This window comes from Capra hircus, chromosome 13 (assembly GCF_001704415.2).
Source record: "Capra hircus breed San Clemente chromosome 13, ASM170441v1, whole genome shotgun sequence".
Lineage (NCBI taxonomy): Eukaryota > Metazoa > Chordata > Mammalia > Artiodactyla > Bovidae > Capra > Capra hircus.
The window spans coordinates 75,766,250-75,790,715 of NC_030820.1; the positions used below are offsets into that span (position 1 = coordinate 75,766,250).

The 24,466-nt window shown below is 50.4% G+C and overlaps 1 protein-coding gene across 6 annotated transcripts in view; it reads right to left on the reverse strand.

Annotated features, from left to right (window-relative positions):
* The window catches only part of SULF2 (sulfatase 2), a 125,905-nt gene that overhangs the window by 81,122 nt on the left and 20,317 nt on the right, over positions 1–24,466 (reverse strand). For all 6 annotated transcript variants that reach the window (XM_018057993.1, XM_018057992.1, XM_018057996.1 and 3 more), the window contains exon 2: positions 17,076–17,345. In XM_018057993.1, the coding sequence (XP_017913482.1) occupies positions 17,076–17,250 (175 nt within the window). In that variant the 5' untranslated portion in view covers positions 17,251–17,345. The remainder of the gene's footprint in view (positions 1–17,075; positions 17,346–24,466) is intronic.

Sequence of the window (24,466 nt, forward strand, 5' to 3'; positions counted from 1 at the left end):
ACACTACCCTTATGGCAGAAAGTGAAGAAGAAATAAAGAGCCTCTTAATGAAAGTGAAAGAGGAGAGTTAAAAAGTTGGCTTAAAACTCAACATTTAGAAAACTAAGATCATGCATCTGGTCTCATCACTTCATGGAAAACAGATGGAGAAACAATGGAAACAGTGACAGACTTTATTTTCTTGGACTCTAAAATGACTGCAGATGGTGACTGCAGCCATGAAATTAAAAGACAGTTGCTCCTTGGAAGAAAAGCTATGACCAACCTAGACAGCATATTAAAAAGCAGAGACATTACTTTGCCAACAAAGGTCCGTCTAGTCAAAGCTATGGTTTTTCCAGTGGTCATGTATGGATGTGAGTTGGACTATAAAGAAAGCTGAGCGCTGAAGACCTGAAGCTTTTGAGCTGTGGTGTTGGAGAAGACTCTTGGACTGCAAGGAAATCCAAGCAGTCCATCCTAAAGGAAATCCGTCCTGAATGTTCATTGGAAGGACTGTTGCTGAAACTGAAACTCCAATACTTTGGCTACCTGATGCAAAGAACTGACTCACTGGAAAAGACCCTGATGCTGGGTACGATTGAAGGTGGGAGGAGAAGGGGACAACAGAGGATCAGATGGTTAGATGGCATCACTGACTCAGTGGATATGATGAGTTTGGGAGTTGGTGATGGACAGGGAGGCCTGGCATGCTGCACTCCATGGGGTTGCAAAGAGTCGGACAACTGAGTGCCTGAACTGAACTGAACTTCCCTGTCCCTTGCTCACTTGGCTACGTGAGCTTCCTCTTTGTTTCTCAGGGGCTCCAGGCTCACCCCTGCCCGAGGATCTTCACACTTGCTTTCTCCCTTCTGCTGGGGACTGCCTCTCTGAGACTTTGCTGGCCTGTCCGATTATTCAGATCTCAGCGGTCACCTCCTCCACAAGTCCTGGCTGAGTACCCCATCTGGAGGAGCTCCCTGCTTACTTGCTATCACACCCATGTAGGTTTCTTCTTAGCATTTTCCTCCTTCTGAAATGGCCTCCTTTACAAGTGCCCTTATTTGTAATCAGCCTCTGCTTTTGGACTCAGAGTTCTGAGTGATCCAGGGTGCTGTCCACCCAATGCCCCCAGGAACATATAATTGATGCCCTGTAGTATCTCACTGAACAACTGAAGGGGACAGAGCAGAGCCTGCCCTCTTGAGCCCAGCGCTGAAGCAGTTTTATGAGATGCTCGCCTGGAACCAGGTGTGTTTCCTGAGCCTCTTGGCTAAGGTCACCCTGGTGGGCAAAGAACTGGCTTTGTGTCTGACCAGGAATCATCAGGCCCTAGAGCTATGTGAGCATCTGTTGCCAAGGTCACATGTCCTCCTGAGAAGTCCCAATGGGTCCCATCTGTAACTGGTGGCAATTAGAGGGTTTCTACCAGGTGTGATAGCATCACTGACTCAGTGGACACGAATCTGAGCAAACTCCGGGAGACAGTGAAGGACAGGGGAGGCTGCGGTGCTGCAGTCCATGGGATCACAGAGTCAGACGCGACTGAGCAACTGACACCAGGTGTGAAGTCGCCCTCTGGAGGGGATGGAGGTGGTGGGCTTTCCGAAGCTCCCCTCCACCAGCTGGTGCAAACTTGCTGGAACCTTCAGAGGGAGCAGGCCTCAGGATCAGGGTCCTCACCAGCCTTGGGGTGCATCCTTCTAGCCTCCTCCAGGTTATGCATCAAACCTCCCATATCTGAGAGGCCATCCTTGGCTCCACACTGAAACTGCTGCCCCTCCTTCCAGCACCCCCCACCACCCCTCCCTGCCTCACCTGCCCCCCAACACTTACTGCCCTTGGACAGTTCACTTATTTGCGTGCTGCCCATTGCTCCACACTGGAACAGCTCCAAGGGAGCAGGGATCTAGGCTTATTCTCTTTACTGTCATCTTCCCAAGCCCAGAACAGTGCCTGGCACAAAGTGGCCATTCAACAAACATCTGCTAAATTAACACAAAAATATATCTCACTCTCTGTGTTTCCATGTAACTCAGGAGCCCAAGTGGGTCTATGTTCATGATTTGTGTGTATGTGTTGTGTGTAGTGGATTTAAAAAGAAATCTGACTTCAAATAGCAGCTAACAGACGATGTGCTCTGAGCCTGCCATACTCCGCAGCACCTTCTAGAGTCTGACACCAGCTCTGCACCGTCACATTACTTGCCGGTCCCTGAAGGCCCTGGTTTGGCAGCTCCTAATATCACCTGATTGTTGAGACAGCTCTAACTCCGCCCTAGGGTAGAGGGTGGTGCTGCACGTCCATAACAATCACAGTTAACTCTGCTTTACGCACTGTGCTGGGCACACGGCTTGCACCGTGTTACTTAATCCTCCCCACAAACCACTGAACGGAAGAGGGAGCCAGGAGCGGGGAGTTAGGTGCCTGGTGAGAACTGCAGGGCCAGGGAAGTGGGTGGGAGGACTTGAGCCCAGCATGTTTGCCAGCGGAGGTGGGGGTTTCTTGTCACGTCCAGGAAGCATCCAGTGGACACCACTCAGGGGCGCTGATAACCCGGGAGGGGCGCGGAGGTCCCTACACGCTTGGTAACTCTCAGCTTCAGTGAGGCTCAAATCATCCCCGGGACTGTCGTTTGGGTCCCCACGTCATCCTGGACGTGACTTTAGCTGACGCACCAGCAGGGACAGTGGTTCGGGGTCGGTCACGTCACCAAGTGCCAGGGACCCCAGTGTGGGAAACTGATTCCCATTCACTCCTTCTCCAGGACACACCAACTCCAGGAGAAAGTCGCGGGTGGGTGCAGGGATGTGGTCATGTCCTTAACACTCACACGCTTCCTATTTCAAAGGGAAGAGATGAGGCCACGCCCTTGGAGCTCCGGGTGGGCAGCCGTATTAGCTTAAACTTGACTGCATGGTTTAACCTTCCTTCTACTTAAGGCAAGTGATGCTAGCTTCTCATTTAGGGTAGTAGAATCCTGTTCTCAAAAAATAATGACAACTGTTTCAAAAAATAGCAATATAAGTGGCCCACGGACACAGTGAAAATTGTGGAAGGGTCAGGGAACGGCTGGCGTTTGGCACAACCCACAGTTGTCTGCCCAGTGACGTTATTGCTAAGAGACACCTTGGGTGTCCCCTGAGGTCCGCCCCTCTCCCCTAGTCTGTTGTTGTTCCATTGCTAAGTCATGTCTGGTTCTTTGCGACCCTGTGGACTCCTGCACACCAGGCTCCTCTGTCCTCCATTATCTTCCAGAGTTTGCTCAAACTCACGTCCATTGAGTCGGTGATGCTATCCAACCATCTCATCCTCTGTTGCCCCTTCTCCTCCTGTCTTCAGTCTTTCCCAGTATTGGGGCCTTTTCCAATGAGTCTGCTTTTTGTATCAGGTGGCCAAAGCATTGGAGCTTCAACAACAGTCCTTCCAATGACTATTCAGGACAGATTTCCTTTAGGGTGGACTGGCTGGATCTCCTTGCAGTCCAAGGGACTCTCAAGAGTCTTCTCCCACACCACAGTTCAAAAGCATCAATTCCTCGGGGCTCAGCTTTCTTTACAGACCAACTCTCACATCCTTCAGTTACTCAGGCAATAATCATGGCTTCTCTCTGGTCCCATCTTTCTGTTTCCACACCCAGCCCATCAGCAGAGCCTGCTGCCCTTTCTTACAGGACACCCACAGTCAAGAGTCTTGTCGCCTCCTCCCTGAGCAGGCAGTCATTCTGTTTCCTCTGAATTAGGTCCACTGCTTCCTACGTGGACTCTCGCCATTTATTCCCAAAGGAGTAGCTGCAGTGGCTCATCTCAGCATCATCCGTGGCTCCCACTCACCCCGAGAACAAAGTCTGTGAGGTCGAGCGCAGCCCCTGCGGGCCTAGGCTCCCCATTCTTCCCCGCCCCCTGTGGTCCTTGCCTCTCCTCACGCTTGCCAACTTGCTCCCACCCCAGAGCCTTTGCCCAGGCTGTTCTTCCTGCTGGGGATGCCTTTCCCCAGCAATCCCAGGGCCTGGGTCCTCACCCCTCCTTGTTTTTACTCAAAAGTTCTCTTCCTGGGGGGAGGGGTGATGTACAGGTAGGGGATTAAGAGGCACAAACTATTAGGCATAAGATAAACTGCAAGGATGTACTGCACGGCACTGGGAACACAGCCAATATTTTGTAATGAGTATAAACGGAGCATGACCTTTAAAAATTGTGAATCACGACACACTTTGCCTGTAACTTATAATACTGTACAACGACTATACTTTAATTAAAAAAACTGTTCTCTTTTCCCGTGAGGCCTGCCCTGCTGACCACATCCACAATTTTACTCCCTTGTTTGCCTGTATTTCATATCCTCTTCCTTTTTACGTTTTACGTTTTCAACTCTGCACGTGTTGATCTAATACACTATATCTCAGGTTGGTCAAAAAATTTGTTCGGGTTTTCCCATAGCATCGGCTGGCAAACCCGAAGGAACTTTTCGGTCAGTTCACTACTCTGGCATATTTACATCTTCATCTTGCTGGTCACGCTCTCTGTAGCCCTAGACGTCAGCGCCACGAGAGCTGGGACCACTGACTATGCCCTGAGGTCTAGGACAGCGCCCGGCACATAGTAGGTGTTGAATAAATATTTCTCGAAGGCATGAATCTAGGGCAGTCCAGGCAGAATGAAGCCTTTGCCTGCTCTTCCCAGACCACGAGGCAAAGAAGGACGTTCCCGGTAACGAGGACTTGGCCTTGCTCGGGCTCTAGAGACCGCGGAAAGGACGAAGCTGGCCGCCCACCCGGCCTCTCAGACCCTCCTGGAAAGCAGGGGTCTGCCACCCGGTGAGTAATTCGCCTGCAGTCAGCCGCCCTGGATGCTGCCTTGGCAAAAGGCAAACAGCCTGCGGGACTGTTTCTTATTTGTAATGGGCTCCAAACCAGGGTCGCCACGTGCCCCTCAAGTCACATGAGCAATGGTCTGCTCTTTCCAACAGTTGCCTGCACGTGTCTGCTCAGGGCGCCCGCCCCGGCCCAAATAAGCCGGCTGCAGGGAAGCCGTGTCAATCTGCTATTAGAGCACAATCTAACGATGCCCTAAATGACAGCGCATCTGGGCGTAAGCAGCGCGACATGTTAAGCCTCCCCTCGGGGACCGTAACCTGCTTGATGAGAACAGCCACAGTGACGGGGCCCGATAAATCTACATCTGGAACGGGAAAGCATATGATCTCATCTCCTTGCCCGGCATAGCCCTCATGCAGATGGACAGCTCCGAGGGGGAGGGAAGGGGCTGGAAGACCAGGCCGCACAGAAATAAAAAGGCCAGCCAACCAAAACTCCTGAGGTCCAACACACGCCTGCGGACACGCAGACAAAAACACAGCCGGCTTCTTTCCGTGATCACACCTTCCTCCCTTGCCAGGGTGCTGACACCTTTCTCGGTGACTCCGGTGGACTGGGCAGGCCCCCTCCCCACCCTGATGACTTAAATTTTGGTGCCCAAACCATGCACCTGCCAGAAGCCTGGTGTATCCCCCACACCCTCATCTGCCCGCTCCCTTTCTCACTGCTTTTTTTTTTTTTTTCTGCAGGGGGATTGGGGGGCTTTCAGTGTACCACCAGGGCTATTATTTATTTGATTTGAAATTTTTCTTTAATGTGGCTTTAAAAATTTTGTTTTCAACCCAAGTGACAATGTAAAATTCTGGATTTGATGTGCTACTTAGATTTTTTTTTTTTTGGAAGCATATCAAAAGAGGTTTGTAAGTAGTAAAAATCAGTGTTTGTCAACCTGTCACATAAGATGATTTTGCGCATGACCTGTGTCATACATAGAAAGGCATGTGGGGAAACGCTGATTTAATGTGCACTTCTAGAGGTCAGGGTCAGGGCAACCACCATCTCTGGGGACTCAGCAGGTGCTGGGGGCTCTCAAGCTTCAAAACATGACCCGATTTTGGCCGTTCCTGGGACTTACGTGGCTCACGTCTATTTTCTGTCCTAGAAGTCTACGTCAGCTGAGAGGAGACACAGCCTATATGCCCCTCCCCAAGACAAAATTCTGGAGCCCCCAACTTGGGTGGCATAATAGAGGAAGTGTCGGTTTTGATGGATAACTAAGAGATACGCTTTCTGATCTTTGTTTTCTTAAAATGAGAGGTAAACACAGTCTGTGATGTCAGACCCTCCTTGGGAAAGTTGTGGGAGTTGGGACATGGTTAGCCAACCCAGGGTCCTGACTTAAATCAATGTTTAACCATTGCTATTTCTTACCTAGACTATTGTAGAATTTTAATTGAGATAAATATATGCAAAGCCTTTAGTTCAATGCCTGGCATAAACAAAAGACTCAAAACATGTTAGCTTTTAAAAATGTAAATTACAGTAGCTCCCAACTATATATAGTGTAACACAGAGTTCACAAATTGAGCGCCTCCTGTAGACTGTAGTCCATGGGGTCGCTGAGAGTCGGACACGACTGAGCGACTTCACTTTCACTTTCCTGAATTGGAGAAGGAAACGGCAACCCGCTCCAGTGTTCTTGCCTGGAGGATCCCAGGGACGGCGGAGCCTGGTGGGCTGCTGCCTAGGGGGCTGCCGCCTAGGGGGTCACCCAGAGTCGGACACGACTGAAGCGACTCAGCAGCAGCAGAACAGGCTCTTGACTGCGTGTTGGATTTAGGTCTGCTTGGAAGTGGTTAAAAATGTGAATTAATTGCTAACGTTTAAGTTTTATTCGGGAGATTTCACATCAATCCGGATTTTAGGCTTAGCATGAAAATACACAGATGTGGCCTTGATGGGCACGCAGGTGGGTGGATCTGACTAGCCAAGGCTGGTTTTAGAAGGGCCCCTCTCTAGTCTGCATGGCGCCCATCAGGTCCACTCCCCTCACCCGCAGTACTGGCCTGGCCCTGCTGCACTGGGTTTGCCCTTCTCCAGGGGATCTTCCCGACCCAGGGATCGAACCTGGGTCTCCCACATCGCAGGTGGATTCTTTACGATCTGACCCTCAAGGGAAGCCCTTGCAACCGTTAGCTGGTTCTATTCCAGCTGAAATGATCGGCTAAGTAAACTTGCAAAGCAACACTGTGGCCTGGAGACCCACAGAAAGCAGGCTTCAAGGGGGCATAGGGGGTAGTGGGTTTGGGTAAAAGCTGGAACTGAGCCTTGCCCTGGACAGGCAGGGGCTGGGGGGCTATGAGCTCAGGCCACAGGTGGGGAAGCACGTGCGTCCTGTACCAGCCTCCAGCCGCTGGTGGCCACCTGCCAGGCTGGAATTTAAGCGACAGTCCTTGACTGGCCCTCAGCTGGCCCTTGAGTGTCCTGGAATCACCGCACTGTCACTGGCTCAGATTGTGAGCTGCCAGCTCGTGGCAACACCTGCTGAACGGCCACATCAGGCTGGGCCCCATCAGATCAATGGCCCCAGAAGTGCTCTGTCCCCAGCAGCGGGGTGAGGGGAAGGCCTGGGAAACAGACAGCAGCAATCAGAGGCCACCTCCGGCCCAGGGACCCCGTTGCCTCCCGAGCAGTTACATTTGATCCCCCTCCTCCTGTTGGAGAGTTCTCACTGCTGTCAGTTGGCAACAACTGCTGTGCCTGCAACTCAATCCAGAAAAATCCCCTGGATTCCTGGGACCTGCTTCTCAGACGAGGTTTCCTCATGGTGGTGGCAGAGGAGGAACCATTCCTAACCCTTGGAAATTACAAAATAAAATTAAATATTATTCTTGATTTCATCGATAAAAATCCAAGGCTTAAAACTGGTTCTTAACCCCAAAATCCGCTGAAGCAGATGTTGAAGAGGCAGAATTGGAATTTCGTTAATGAACACTAGACTGAAAAAAATGAGAAAAATCATGCAGTATTTGCAGAAAAATCTGCAAACCAGAGCCAGCAGAAGCTTCTGGGAAAAAATTCCAGCTCAGGCTTTCTCAATGGAGGGGAGGTGCCCTGGGGCAGGGCAGGTCATGGGTATAACAATGGTGCTCAGCAATGACTGGCAATTTCCGCTCTGAGGAGCTCCACCCAGAAACATCCCTCTTGCTAATAATTTTCCAACTTGCTGCCCCTGCCAGAGGCCATTGCCTCAATGAGGCAGCCTCTCCAAGGTGTTCTGCGCATTTTTCAGGGTGGGCTAGAGTCAGTCACCCAGCCACCGTCCTGGTGGGTGATGTTGGCAAAGCAGCTGACGTCTGTCCCAAGTCTGAAAACCCATCCCTCCTCCCCCAGTCTCCTATCTCGGTAAACGGCACCACCATCTGCCCCAGAGCTCAGCCAAAAACCTCAGTCATCCTTGATTCTCCTTCCCTCCCCTCCCACTTGTACTCCATCAACAAGGCGTGCTGACCTTCAAAACAAAACCTGCTCGTTTACTCCCTTCCCTTCAGCAGCACCCCCAATCACCTCCCACTGGGACAACTGGTCTATCAGATTCTGTTCCTGCCCCCCACTTCTCCACCGGCAGCCAGAGCCACTGAAAGCATGAAGCATGCGTGCTTGACCTGCTCAGAACATTTCAGTCACTTTCCATTGGCCTGAGAATAAAATCCAGACCTTCCTCATCTCTTCCCTGCCCTCACCCCTATCCTTCTCCCCTCTCCCTCCCCAGGTCCAGCTGCCCTCCTTGAAGTGCTTAACATCCGGTCTGGGATGTTTCTCCCCCAGGCTTCCAGCGAACATCTCCTTCTCAGGGTGCCCATCACATAACCACATCCACCGCTGGAGTTGCTGCCCCTTCCTGGGACCCCCGCTCCTGATCTCTGGTGTGGCTGAGACCCCAGGTTGTCCGCCAACATCTGTTTCCCCTTCTTTCTTATTAACAGACCCTGATTTTAATCTTCAACACACCCGCTAGGAAACTGCATTTCCTAGACTCTCTTGCAGCGGAAGTGGTTCTCCCTTTAACCTTCTGGATCCACCTTCGGCTTAGTTTTCCAGCCCAGGGATCTGACCTGGATGGGCTGTACCCACTAGTGGCTTTATAGTCTGGCTTTGGCTGAGTTTGGCTGATGGGGGGCCCTGGCAGGAGATCAGCAAAAGGAAGCGCTAAGATGAGGGTCTAGATTCCTCCATCTCACTCCCTTGGTGTCAACAGAGGGTGATAATTCCCATTGAGTGGACCTATGTCTTAAGGATTCCAGTAACCATTTGCAGCCCTAACCTCCTTGGTCTTGGAGTAGAGATGACCCCACTGTTACTAACTAACCTCGAGTGCTACCCTATCATTAGTGATTTATCCACACTTGCTCACCCCTTAGCAAAAAGTTAAACCCTCATTGAAAAATCTAGGTTTGAATGTGTCCTGTATTTCTTGCTGAGATCATGTGACTAATTAAATAAGTTCTGTCTGTGTTGTAGGTGATGTCTGGGATGAGTAAAGGGAGCTGACTTGACTTAAAGGTCCATTCTCTTTCCTTCTGCCTCCTCCTCCTCGCTATCTGGAATATGGCTGTGATGGCTGGAGATCCGGCAGCTATTCTGAGTCACGAAGGTGACCTTAAAGATGGAAGCCACACCGTAAGAAGAATAGGATACAAAAGTAGAGAAGGAGCTTGGGTCCCTTATATCCTTGAAGCCACCCAGCTGGCCCTGAACAGCCAACTTCCAGACATTTTTATGTGATTAAGAAGCAAAATTCTGTCTTGTTTAAGCCACTGTTATTTTATATTTTCTTTCACTGGCAGCCAAACCTAATCCTGATACACTTAGCTTCCAAAATTTAAGTGATCTCCTAAATGGTGCTGAATTTAAAAAAGATCTTGCAGGAATGTGCTTGGCAAGTTGAACACCAGGGTGGGTCCAACTAAGTCTCTCTTCCTCCTCAATGACCTGCATCCACATGTTTTTCTAACACCAGTGAGCAGCGGCAGGAATGTCAGGAGCTGGTATCTCGGAGAGGCTGTGTTGGAAGTTACCACCGATCTGGTGTCCGGAATCTGGGCACACTATCCTAAGCTTCCAGCCATTTGGCTCCTGCAGAGCACCCAAGCCTGCAATTTAGAATTGATTTCTGAATATCAGTCTGCAGCACAGGGTGTGGTTTCCTTGTGTTCACAGATGGAAAGAGGCAAACAAGTGCCTGGCCAGAGGCCCTCCAGAGCTGCTTTCTCAAGTCAAGCTCTCCCATAAGACAGCCCTCCAGGCTGCAGGCTTGCCATTTGCAGGATCACTGGCCCCTCTGAGCATCTGGTGAGGGTCTCTGACCCAGGAAAGCACGAACTGGCACATGATCTGCATGTAATTCCCACCCCCACCACCCCCATTCCTGGCCCACCCAGGCCTGGGCCTCCGCACTTGAACTTCTGACTCTAAAGGTTGATAGCCTTGGACTCTAGAACTGCGCTCTAGATAGCTTTCCCCATCTCTGTAAATAGACAATCCATCCCCCACCCCCAAGCCCCACCAGATGTTCAGGCCAAAACCTTGGCGTTATTCTGGACTCCTCTCCCACTCCACATCAGATCCCTAGCACATCTTGTCAGCGCCACCCTCTAACTCTGGGTGGTGTCTGACCACTCTGCCTGCTCTGGTCTGAGCCGCCACGACCTTGTGCTTGGACCCCTGCAGTAGCCTTCTGACGGGGTCCATCTCCTGCCTGGACCATTGCAGCAGGCCCCTCACTGCTCTGATTGCACCCCTTCCGTCTCTTCTCCACAAAGTAGCCGAAAGGTTAAAATGAACACAGAGGTCACATGATGTTAATGTCCTTCCCTAGTGTCCCTGTCACTTGGAAAGTCACAGCCCTCCCCCTGGTGCAAAGACCCTGCCTTGGCCGCTCTGCCACCACCATCCATAGCTGCTCAGACCTCGCCTCTCCCTGGCTCTTGCGCTCACACTGGCCTCCCATCTGCTGCTCTGTGAGCCTGCCTGGACTGCTTCTGCCTCAGGGCCTTTGCACCCACTGCTCTCTGCCTGGAACGCTCTTCCTGGGGGAAAGAGCTCTTCCCTTGACTCATATTCCCTAACCTTCTTTGCCCAGATACCCCCTTCTCAGTGATGCTGCTCAACATAAAAATCACAGCTTTCCCTTTTCCCTCCCCTCCTTGCTGACTTCCCTTGTTTTCTTCTGACAGCTTTTTACTATCTATTATTGGGTTGGCCAAAAAGTTCATTTGGGTTTGTCCATATGGTGTTCTTAAAAACCCAAATGACTTTTTGCCAATCCAATACATATTTTACATATCTTTTAAATGAACTCTTACCCTAGAATGTAAGCTCCCTGAGAGCAGAGGTTCTGCCTATTTCATTGGCTGCTGGATCCCGCTTGGCACCCTCTAGGTACTCAATACACATCTCCCTGAATGGATGAGTCTGGTCCGCCCTTTGGGTACCTGGCTTCAGAGGGAGCCCTATGTGGGGGCCGTGGGCATCTTCTGGACTTGACAGCACTCCAGCCGTCCTGCCCGCCTCTGGCGCCAGCTCTCGACACTTTATTTCAGGGTATCACTCCTCCCTCCCTCTCCCAGCCTTCGTGGTTCATGTGAGGGTTGGCCCCATCCCTGGGGCTCCAGGATAGTAAGTCCTCACCAAGAAGGTTAGGTTCATAGATCATCTTCCTCCAGATGAGTAAACAGATGCACAGAGAGGCCAAGTAACCTTCTCAAGGCCACACAGTCAGCAGCAGAATGAGAGTTTGAACCCGGCTGTTTCGCTAGAGAGTTCTCATCTTTACATCTCTATTGGAGTATTTTCACTGAAAGATATTCCGAGAGACAAAGGCTTCTTTTGAAGGTGAACATCTGATCCCCAGTTCACGTAGTCATGAGTGCCACGCCTGAAACCCAGCAAACTGAGGAGGTCTCTGAAAGGCACTTGTTCCTACCTGGTGTGGACCTCCAGGAGAATGGGCAGTGAAGCATCAGTGCCTGATATCTGCAGCCTGACTATTTCTGTAACCCTCAGACACAAGAGTTACTGCCAGGTGGTACCCATATAAGACAGGCCCCAACATTCAAAACCTGTGATCAGACTCCAGAAAATTCTTCTCTTTTCCAGTCACCATCCTGCTGATTAGGTCAAGGAGAAGGTCTCAGGGAGGGGCTGCTTCCCCTTGAACTCCTCTCTCAAAACTGCCCATCACCTTTTATAACAAAGCCATCCTGGCCTCAGCCCCATGGGAGGCAGCATCTTGCCGAAATAGAAAAACACTCCTGTTCTTATTAGACTTGGTTTTGCAGTGACCTTTTACTGCAGGCAGTGAATACTAGTTTTCCATGTACAGTCATAATTAAAGCTTCCTTTTCAAATAATACTTAAGCTTCAAAAAGTAAGTCCAGTTCAAGTAATAGAACAGACGGCTCTGGGATGTTGCAAATATTCTCTTGCTCCAGGCAAGGACCGTGTCCAACTCATCTTGGTGTCTCAGAGCCTGTCCCAGCCCTGGAGGCTCACCAAGGGTTTGTCTGGATTGAATTAAACCAGAAACCCAGGCGGATTCCACCGGTTTCAAGGCCTATTTGAAGGACACCATGCAAATGAGACCTTGGCTCCCGTACGTTTCTCCTTGTTCTACCCTCCCGGTGAAGATGGCAGCCAAGACCCTACCGATCTCCAAGAGTCATCCAAACACAGGGATTGCCCCCCAAAATATACTGATAGTGGAGGCCACTTTCTGACCAATATGTCCTAGAACCTGGCCCCCTGGCAATGGACACTTCCGAGTGACCACTCAGGGAGGCACGTCAAATGCACGTAGGGAAAAAGGAAAGAAAAAAATCAAGATCCAGCACCCCCCTTACAATCAATTCAGAGGCAGGAAGAGCCCCTCTTCTGTGCTGTGTCCCATACCAGGTCTCTCATCCAGACCCTAATTAGGATGGACGGCTCTTCTCCGCCCCGGGACTGGAAGAAAGCCTGGAATTATCTTAGTCGAGAAGGCTCCAGCCCCGAGAACTGTCAGAACTGCCGCCTGGATGAGCAGAAAATAGCAGATGATAAATTTTTTAGGACCACCCTCCGCGTGCCAGTTGTTGCTGACTGTGAGATAATGTGCTGGCCTTTTGGGGAGCATGCATTATTGATCTGGGTCTGTCTGGTGGTTTATAAAAAGCCCACCCTCCCCCCCCAACCACCCTCACCTCCTGAAAGCAGCACAGCCTCCTCCAAACGCTGCTGGAGGGACTGGCTCCTTCATGGAAGGGAAGACCGATCTGGGCAAGTGGGTGCCAAGGGAGGAAACTGACAGATGTCACTGAACATGAGGGCTCCAAACCCACTGCAAATTCCACTTCCTGGAATTCATCTTTCAGAAATCCTTGCTCGCCGACGCAAAGATGCACGTATAAAGACATTCTTGAGGACTTCGCTGGCGGTCCAGTGGTTAAGAATCTGGCTTCCAGTGCAGAGGACATGGGCTCGATCCCTGGTCAGTGAACTAAGATCCCACATGCTGGGGGGCAAGTAAGCCTGAGTGCCGCCACTACTGAGCCTGTGTGCTCTAGACCCCCACACGCCCCAACTCGAGAGAAGCCCGTGGGGAACCACAAAAGTCCCGCATGACACGACTAAGACCTGACACAGCAAATAAGCAAATATTAAAAAAAATAGTTTTCTTTGACAACAGTATTGGTAACAGTGCAAGCTACTAACAAACCCACTCCCAATCCAGAAACAACTCAATAGCCATCCCAAGAGATGGGTTAAGTAGAGTTGTGGTTAAGACCATAGGCTCTGGGTTCAAATCTTATTTGGCCACATCCTAGCTGTGTGGCCTTGGACTAGTGACTTTGTTTCTCTAGGCTTCAGTCTCTGCATTCAAAGGAACAGGAGGGATCTAGGCATTTTAAGTTCGCCCTGGTTTTCTCTGCTTTCCTCTCTCCACGTCCTCATCATGCCCGAAGCTCCTTTCCTTATGTCTGTATACGCTTTGTTCGAGTCACAGGTGCAAACCTACAATCAGATTCTGACAGGAGACTGAGATCACGCAGCTGCAGCAAAAATTCAGTGCTCCTAAGAGTGGATGTTCAATCACTAACCTTGGTTCAGGTCAAAAATCTAGGATCCCCTTTTGTCCTCAGTCCCCGACCCATCCACCCATTCACACACATCTTCCGGATTCCGTGTTCCTGCCCTGGTCCCAGCTCCCATCCTCGCCTGCCCTGTTACGGTCCTGTCCTTCTACTGGCACCTAATTTCAGCATAACAGCCAGAGGGATCCTACTGGAACCTAAGTCAGGTCAGCCCCATCTCGTGTCTATTCCACTACAAATAAACCTCAAAATCATCACCATGACGACAAGGTCCCACGCAACCTGGCCTCATCTCTCTCCATTTATACCCCGGCTCTCACTGCTCCAGCTCACAGGCCTTCTTTCTGTCCTGACCCACCGGGCTCATTTTTGTCGTTGCCTTTCCTGTTCTCTTCAGCTGGAGGGATCCTCCCCCAGCCCCTCTCCTCCCAGCACAGTGCACTTAATCAATATCTATTGGATGCATGAATAAGCGTCCGGGGAGTCTTGAATTCTCAACATAACTCTGATGGAAACAGCTTGAGGGACCCCACGAGGCATGACCAAGGTGCGCTGAGGTCAGGTGCTGCCTGTGAGTGCTCTTCGCAGAATTCTGCCAGAAACAAAACTCACAGCCCCATGGCCACATTCTATAGGCTCCCCACGGTTATCAAATTTGGCTCATTCTAAATGCTGCTGGGGAGTTGTTCAGTCACTAAGTCGTGTCCAGCTCTTTGAGACCAAGTGGACTACAGCATGCCAGGCTCCTCTGTCCTCCACTATCTCCCTGAGTTTGCTCAGATTCATGTCTATTGAGTCAGTGATGCTATCTAATCATCTCATCCTCTGCTGCCCCCTTCTCCTTTTGCCTTCCATCTTTCCCAACATCAGGGTCTTTTCCAGTAAGTCAGCTCTTTGCATCAGGTGGCCAAAGCAGTGGAGCTTCAGCATCAGTCCTTCCAATGAATAGTCAGGGTTCATTTCCTTTAGGATTGACTGGTTTGAGAAACAGGTATCCTATGCGTCAAACTGTCAATAAAAGCCCTAGGCTATGATTGCTTCTGGCTCCAAATTGTTTTTGTACCAATCAGCTCCCTGAATAACATCTATACTTGTGATCATTAATGCAAATCATTAAAAAGGAGTGGCTTGGATGCATATAAATCACCTTTTCTTGGTGCTTAAAAGACTGATTTCAAAAACGGTGTAGGTTTGCATTTGGGTCATCACCACAATGTTATGTTTGACTGCAAAGGCTTTTTTGGTCAACCTTTAAATCTGTTGCCACGGCCAATATTTAATTTTCCTTTGACTGTGGATAGAAGCTAAAAGCCTACCCCTCACCTGGTCAACTGTGGCACTCTTCACCACAACCCACGGGAGCCTCCACAATCTGGCTCCCTTCCTTCTCTCCAGGGGCATGTTATGACCCTTCCCCAGGCTCTGGCCACATCTATCCCCTTGGTCCTGCCTCAGGGCCTTTGCACATGATGTACTCTGTGCTTGGAAGGCTTTGCCCCAGATTTTCACAGTACAAGGTGGTATTGACTACCATGTCTATCATCATCACTGTTAGTAAGAGGGGGATATCCAATTTATAGGATGAGGAGAACACACAGGGGCTTGTATGCTGTCTAGTATGGCAGACGCACATGGCTACTGAGCACTGGAAAGGGGGCTGGTCCTGAGCTGTCCTTCAGGTGTACATGCCAGATTTCAAAAGCAATAAAAAAATGTAAACTATGCCATTAATGATGTTTTTATATTGATTACATGTTAAGATGACAATAAATTAGATATATTGGGTCTTTAAAAAAAATTAACTTCCTCAGCTTTTTACTTTTTTTCTTCAAAAAAAAAAAAAGTGTAGCCACTAGGAAATTTAGAATTACTTATGTGATTTGCATTTGTGCCTCACTTGATAGATCTGAAGGGTAGCGCTGTGTGGGGTTTAATGTGGAGAAACGGAAATGCTAAAATCAGTGAATTCGAAGGGAGAGAAGACATAAGTAAAGGAGAAACAGGGCTGACACTGAGAGAGACCCCCAAAGGTGAGCTGGAAATGTACGTGGAATTTGAGCCCAGGAGCAGAAGGTCCAGCTGGTTGACTCTGGGGGCCTCACTCCTGGTGGGCTCGTGGGTGGAGACTTCTCACGTGAGTGAAAATGTGGTGAGAGGTGCCTCGTGAAGAAGAAGGTGTCCAGCTGGGTGGAGGAGCCCAGGGACTCCCTTAGGAGGGAGAGGGAGGAGGCCAGGAGGGTTTACCCAGTGAAGCAAGGACACGACCGCAGGAGCAGGGGGCTGTGTGAGGGATCAGGGAGGGCATCCTGCTATAAATCACAGCAACGGCCCGTTTCCTCACCTGCTCTACCTGGAGTCCACAGGACCAGAGGGGAAACAGTTCAGGATGAGAGGCAACCATCTCCACCCTCCTAAACCACCATCCCTGTAAACTGAGTCAGGTCACTAGCTATAGCGGCCACCCTCCCTTTCCCGAGATGTCACCAAGGAAGGCTGAGCCCACCCTTCCCTGGGTTAGGACTGGTGCCACCTGTTAAGATGGGTGGTACAGGGGCGCACATTTGCAGGTGTGTTTGTACACACACATACTCTCCAGGCTGGCTTCCCCTTTTTGTTCAGCATCAGCTCAAGTATCATCTCCTCTGAGAGGCACCCCCTGATTACTAATCCAAAGTAGCTCCAACCATCACTGCAAGCCTGGATCCTCTACAGTTACCCCAGAACGTTTCTCCCTTCTTGAAATGATCTTCCATATGAACTAGCAATGACCTTGATTCTCTCTCTCCCACATTCCATGAGACTAGAGATGGTGCCTGCCTCACTCATTACTGAAGTTCCAGGTCCTAGAATATGCCCTGGAATGTGGTAGGTTCTCAGTAGAAACTGGACAACAAGTCATCAACTGGTCTTAACATCTCTTTTCCTTAGACTTTTGGAGGAATCTAGGAATGGTTCTCATTAGGAAAAGGTTGGAGACCCCTAACCTTGAGGACCTAGCTGTGCAGCCCCATGTGCGGGGCCACCCCTGGGACTTGGTTCAGTCCATTAGACATGAACTCTGCAGGGTCAACCCGAGCATCTGCATCAGGGGCCCGAGACCCAGCACAGTGAGCCTGGGGAATGCCGCCTGCCAGCAGCTGGGCGCTTACCGAGCTCCACGTCCTGGTCGTCCGTCAGCACCAGGATGATGTTGGGACGAATGTTTCTGCGATCCCTCTGAAACCTGCCTTTCAGGCGGTGGTGGGACAGGAAGGCCGCACTTCCGTCCAGTAGAGAGAAGACCGCTGCAGACAGCAAGCAAAGCAGGACGCCGGCGGGAGCCATGTTACGTTTCCGGGGATCCCCTTGCTTCTGGAGGGGTGCAGGAGACTGGAGCTGTGCTCCGTGGGTTTGTTTCTCTTCCCTCTCTACTCACGGACCTAGAGGAAGAGGAAGCGGATTAGGCCCCAGGTTGTATCATGATTTCTTCGATGGCTTCTGGCAGGGGCAGCAAGAGCTTCTTTGATCAGCGATAGCTACAGCGGAGCAAACACCCCATTCAGTTAAAGTTCCAAGAAAAATTTGTAACTGGCTCAGGGAAGAGGCTGGCAGGAAAGCCTCTGGATACCACTCTGCAGACAGCATTCCTCCCCTGGACTCAGCCGTCCTCTGGATGTGTCTGTGTGAGCCCAGGTCCCAAGTCAGGTAGTCAGCCTGCCTGCCAACCCTCCGACCAATGCAAGAGAAATCACCCCCCAGTGAAAGGAAAGGAAAAAGCCTGGGAGAGCAGACATTTCTGGTCATCTCTTCTCTGCCAGTGCCAAGCGCCACGGAGGATGCAGAGATGAGCGGATGCATCCCTAGCTCTCAGGTAGCATGTGATTCGGGGATGGGTCTGGACCAGCCAGGCTGATGTTGTGGGCTAGGCGACTCTGTATCTCAGTCTTGGCTCCATCACTCACCAGCTGGGGTCTCCTCATCAATAAGCCAGTGAGGAACCTCAGTTTCCCCAGGAATAAAACGTGGATATATGGCTGTTGAAGAACTCAACCCAAGGTGGAGTGTGTTCACAAAGGTCCCCTGTCAATAGGTCCTGTGATAGGGTAAGATGTCCATATTGGTTTTAAGTTGCAAAACAAAATGACAACAGAGAAAACTGAGAGCTCAAAAGCTGAGGGAGGAGAAGTGTCACAGTCCCCCGTGATCCTGGTCAGCCCCTTGACTGCGGGTCAGATGGGGTCACCAGCAAAGGGCGGGAGAAGGAAGACAGGGTGGCTAAACTGGTCTCAGGCAGGTCTCAGATCTCGCTGTGCTCTTTGCTCTCTGCAGTCATTTTTTTTTTTTTTTTTTTTTACTTCTTGAGGAAATGAGCCTTCAACTCCTGTCCAGATATAGACCTTTTGGTCTCATCTATTTAAAACGAGAGAAAGAGCGGGCAAGCAGACGAGTTGGGAGGAAACCAAGCTTGTCGGCCTGAGTCACCGTCCCCGCGACCTTGAAGGACTCCGTCTGCCCCTGCTGTCGCGGGGAACCCTGCCTCGCCCCAAGCCAGGGCTCAGGGAACTCATCGAGGATGCCAGGGTCCACAGTGGGGGGTGTGTGGCCTGTGTGACCCCACCCGGGGATGGCACCAGCTGCCTACGGGGAATCTCACTTCCTCCCTAACCCGCTGTTCCCACCTCCATCCTCTCAGAGGCAGCCAGCAGGGTCTTCCTAAAATTCAGATCCAAACATGCAACTCACAAGGCCTGGGTAAGGCGAGACCAGGGAGGTTCTCAGGCTCCAGGTCTGAAGGGGCTCTCATTCCAGGTGGACAGGTGCAAGGTGATCAGCTCACCTTAGTCCCAGCCCTGTCACTCACCTGTTCAGACCCTCCCCTGGCTTCTCAGGGCTCAGGGTACAAAATGCAAACTCCCAACAAGCCTTATGAGGTGGGGGGGTGGGGGCGTCCAGTCCCTGCCCACCTCTCCCCCATGCTCCCAATTGCTCTCAGACGCATGGCTTTTTCCTGCAACTTAGACAAGACTTTGCCTTCCAATGCGGGGGCTGCAGCTTCAATTGCTGGTCTGTGAGCTAAGATCCCACATGCATCCCGGCCAAAAAATCAAAACATAAAACAGAAGCAATATTTGTAACAAATTCAGTAAGTTTAAAAATGGTCCACATCAAAAGAATCCTTTTTAAAAAAGGCATAAGCACAGTATTTTGAAAAAGAAAACTTTCTACCCAAGGATAAATAAAACAGCCATGTCCCTTCCCTGTAGAACTAACCACACAAAGTCAAAGAGAGCAGAAATCGGGCTGCCCCATCTGACAGCTTCTGGTTCACATTTAATGCTCTAAGCTGAGCCCTGGGCTGGCGGCTCCCACATCTGCACTGTCTCTCTGTGGGAAATTAGCAGGTGTTGAAAGGCAACAAAGCACATTAGCACCACCGGGAGACTTGTGTTGGAGGTAATGGGAGGCTTGAGAGCGTTCACAGGAGACATGCCGAAGATTCTAGTGGTCCTCGAATTACCCCAGGTCATGGGAGGGGGTCCTCGAATTACCCCAGGTCATGGGAGGGGGTCCTCGAATCATGTTATCAGTCCATGTCCCACCCCTCTTCGGGAAAGAAAGAAGACTGCTCTGTGCTTTGCACTTGAAATGTGTGCTTAACTGGTATACCAGTTGGCCCGCTAAAATGGACATTCACAAAGCAAGCAGGGAAGCCTGGCGTGCTGCGTCCATGGGATCGCGAAGAGTCAGACGCGACGTGATGACTGAACAACGAAGGCAAACAGCCCAATCACAAAACGGGCACAAGACCTAAGTAGACATTTCTCCAAAGAAGACACACAGATGGCCAAGAGGCACATCAAAGGGCGCTTCGTGTCGCTAACTTAGAGAAATGCAAATCAGAACTACAATGAGGTATCGCTTCATACTTTCCAGAATGGCCATCATCAAAAATCTGCAAAAAAATAAATGCTGGAGAGGGCATGGAGAAAAGGGAACCCTCTTGTACTGTGGGTGGGGATGTAAATTGCTGCACCACTGTGTGAAACAGTATGGAAATTCCTGAAAACCTTAAAAAGGAGTTACCATATGATCCAGCAATCCTGCTCCTGGACATACACTTGGACAAAACCATAATTTAAAAAGATGCATTCTATGTTCGTAGCATCACTGTTCACAGTAGCCAAGACATGGGAACAGCCTCAATGTCCATCGACAGATGAATGGATAAAACAGATGTGGGATTTATTATAACGGGCAATACTGCTACTGCTGCTAAGTCGCTTCAGTTGTGTCCGACTCTATGCGACCCCATCGATGGCAGCCCACCAGGCTCCTCCGTCCATGGGATTTTCCAGGCAAGAACACTGGAGTGGGGTGCCATCGCCTTCTCTGACCGTGCAATACCACTCAGTCACAAAAAAGAAGGAAGCGATCCACTTGGAGCAACTAGGATGAACCTGAAGATTGTCGTACTAAGCGAAGCAAGTCAGAGAAAGACAGTGACCATTTGGTATCACTTAATGCGGAATCTAAAAAACTGATATAAATGACCTTATTCACAAAACAGAAGCAGACTCACAGACATAGAAAACAAACTTACGGTTACCCAAGGGGAAATGGGAGGGGTTAGGGACACTTTATGGAGAAGGCAGTGGCACCCCACTCCAGTACTCTTGCCTGGAGAATCCCATGGATGGAGGAGCCTGGTAGGCTGCAGTCCATGGAGTCACTAAGAGTTGGACACGACTGAGCAACTTCACTTTCACTTTTACACATTGGAGAAGGAAATGGCAACCCACTCCAGTGTTCTTGCCTGGAGAATCCCAGGGACAGAGGAGCCTAGTGGGCTGCCATCTATGGGGTCGCACAGAGTCGGACACGACTGCAGTGACTTAGCAGCAGGGACACATTAGGGGTGTAGAATTAACAGATACTCACCGCTATACATGAAATAAACAACAAGGGTTTACTCTCCATAACAGGGAACTATATTCAGTATCTTATTACAACCTATAGTGGAAAAGAATCTGAAGCTGTACACCTGAAATTAACACAATAGTATAAATCAACTACAGTTAAATTTAAAAAAAAAGCACATTTATGTTCCTTCAGATGGACATTGAGTGATAATAGTGAGAGAATTTCTAAGGGAAACCCTACAAACAGCAACTCTCATTTTAAACATATCAACTTGTTTAATAAGCATATATGCCCATCGATATTATACCCATTTTCTGGATGAGGAGGCTGAGGCACAGAGAATTATAATGAAAGCACTCTCCCAAGATCATATGGCCAAACAGGGGGCAGAGATGGGGTTCAAAACCAGTCTGGATGGAGTCAGCAGCTCAACAAGAACTTCCTGGAAGATTTCTGAGTAACTTTCTAAAGGTCTCCCAACCTCAGTTTCCTCATTTGCCTCTGAAGCAGCAGGAGGCCAGGTGCCCTTGGAGGGTCTTTTTTGGCTCTGGGCCTGTGATATGGAGGAACAGGGGCCCTGGACCAGATGGTGGGTGGAGCTGGCGGATACTGGACTCTTCCTGGGACCCTCAGGCTGTTCCTCTCTGCTCCCAGGCATCTCTAACCTTCCAGCCAGGAGGCTGATCCTTTGGATGGGAGTCAAAACTCCACGACCAGGGATCAGAGAATAACAGGAGCTAATTACTTCATCAGCTCAAGTCATCAGTGGGTCGATTTTTGATGAATTCCCCCAGCTCCCACTTCCCCTGGCCTGGGGCCAGCATCTCTCTGGATGCTAGAGAAATCAATTAAAATGACACAAGGGATTCTGCCTCCATTTTTCTCCTTCTTAGTAAAGATTCAGAGAAGCTGAAGTGAGAGCATATCTGGTGAATCTGCACAACCCTAGCTGAGTGACACTCTGTCCATCCCTCGGACCCTTCTGCTTATTCCCACCAGCTGGATTCCCTTCCTGCTCTTCATCCTGTGTCTTTCTCACAGACCTTGGCAAAGCCAAATCGGCCCAAGAAGACATCACTGGGAAAGCCGAATGCCCTGAGTGTTCAGAAACAGCACTCCTGCTTCTGGATTTATCTGATTTGCAGAGAGGAGCAGGTCTCAGTATCATCCTTTGGGCCCTCACGCAGGCCTGTCCGGGAAGACCCACATGGCTGCTTTCCTCTGAGGATCCCCAAACTCAACAATGGCTGAGAAGAGTTCAGAGCAGTCGGACAGCCCAAGGAGAGGCAGCGGGAAAGGAGGAAGCAGAAGCAGGAGCAGGAGTTGATCGGACTGGAGGTGAGAAGAAAGGGAACTGGGATGTGGAGATACCCAGAGCCCCTGTCCCAGGGCTGGGGACCTCCTACGTGCTCCAGAGAGCCAGAGCACGTAGGTCTCCCTGCACTCACTTTACAAATAAGTATTTAGGGTTACGTGGCAGGGTAACCCTGTCTGGGTTACGACAGCCTGTTTCCCTGCTTCCACAATCAGCTCCTTCTATCAAGCAGGCAGAAGGATCCTGTTAAAGACAAAAGTTTGTCTTCCTCCACAGCAGAGCCCTCCAGGGCTCCCATCTCATGCCAGATAAAACTCCCAAGCCCTCCAAGAGGCCTGGAAGACCCTATGCCTTCTGTCCACCCCCTTCTGACCTCGTCACCTCCACTCCCCGCCTCCCTTACCCATTTGACTCTGGCCACATAGCACCTGCGCTGCTCCTTGCCCAAGCCAGGCATGTCCCCACCCCAGGGCCTTTGAATGCACTGTTCTCGTTGCCCAGAGCCTTCACTCAGATCTCTTCATGGCCCTTTCCTCACCTCCTTCAGGTATTTGCTCAAATTTCACCTCTGCAGGTTAAAACAGAAAGCTCTTCCCTCCCTAGGAGCACCTACCACCTCTGACAGCTACATATCTTACTTATTTTTTTTGTCAGGCTCCCCCACAAGAATGGCACTTCTCCAATGGTATGGATTCTTGTCAGCTTTGTTCACATCTGTATCGTCACTCAGTCGTGTCTGACTCTTTACGGCCCCATGAACTATAGCCTGCCAGGGTCCTCTGTCCATGGAATTCTCCAGGCAAAAACACTGGCGTGGCTAGCCATTCCCTTCTCCAGGCAATTATCCCAACCCAGGGATTGAACTCAGGCCTCCTGCCTTGCAGTCAGATTCTTTACCATCTGACCACCAGGGAAACTCAGATGGGGGCACTGACCACTCCCTTTTTCTGCTTATGTGCAGTTTGAACATAGGCTAGAACATGTGACCCCAGTGGAGCCAGTCAGCACATTCCATCTCTTTAGTTCCAATGATTGGCCCAGACACAGACACGTGATCCAAGCCTGGCCAATGAGAGAGAAGTAAGAAACAGCAGGGTGGATACCGAGAGCTGGAAAGGGGTCAGCCCAGCCCAGCTACCAACTGGAGCCTGAGAGAGGATGCTGGTTGGTGGGCTGAACCAGGTTGCACCTTGGAGCCAGTTACAGGTTCAAACAAGTGCCCTTTGTTGCTTAAGCTGATCTGAATTGGGGCTGTCATCTGCAACAGGAAATGCCCAGATCAACACAGTAAATACCCTAAAAGAATAATAAGGAATAATGAGGAAGAATTACAATTAAATTTTAATTATTTAATTCTGCTTATTGCAGAACTCGGCCAATACTAAACACTCTTCCTGTGTTAACTCAGGACACCTTTCAACAACGCTGCTGCTAAGTCACATCAGTCATGTTCAACTCTGTGCGACCCCAGAGACGGCAGCCCACCAGGCTCCCTTGTCCCTGGGATTCTCCAGGCAAGAACACTGGAGTGGGTTGCCATTTCCTTCTCCAATGCATGAAAGTGAAAAGTGAAAGTGAAGTCGCTCAGTCGTGTGTGACTCTTAGCGACCCCATGGACTGCAGCCCACCAGGCTTCTCCAGGATTTTCCAGGCAAATGTACTGGAGCGGGGTGCCACTGCCTTCTCCATCAACATGCTAGGATGCTCCAATTGTGGGTGAGGAAGCCGAGGGCATGGAGAGGTTCGAGAACTTTCCTAAGGTTGTGCTGCCTGGATGCTGAATGTTATCCCTTGACTGACCCCCTCCCCCTCTCCTCTCCTCTCTTCCCTGTGCCCCAGGAGGTTCACTTGGCTGGACCACATCAGTGAGCTCTGTGCTAAAGGAAACGCTGCCCAGGGAAAGGAGGATGGGAGGAGAGAAAGGCCTGGGCAATTTCCAGGTATCTTCCCTGCCCAGTTGCTATGAATGGAGCATATACCTCTATTACTCTACTGAAGGCCACGGCTCCTGGGGGTGGCCCTTGCCAGGTTCCAGCGAATGGTCCCCACTGTCCCCTGGCCCCAGAGATCTGTGTTATTCATTTTACATCTCTGTGGGAGGCACCATCTGTTTCCTGCAGGGCACCTGTGCTGATAAAGCAAGCAGATAGCGTGCCCGAGATTTACACCCAGATATCCTGACCCCAGAGTCCTCTCTTGACTCCTCCGTTTACTTGGAAACTGACATATGATACTAGAAGCTGAGGTTAAGTGTGTTGTAGAAACAGGAAGAAAAAGAGGGAACTGCTGATCTGCGGGCAGGCAGGGATGGCTGCGTGGAATCCT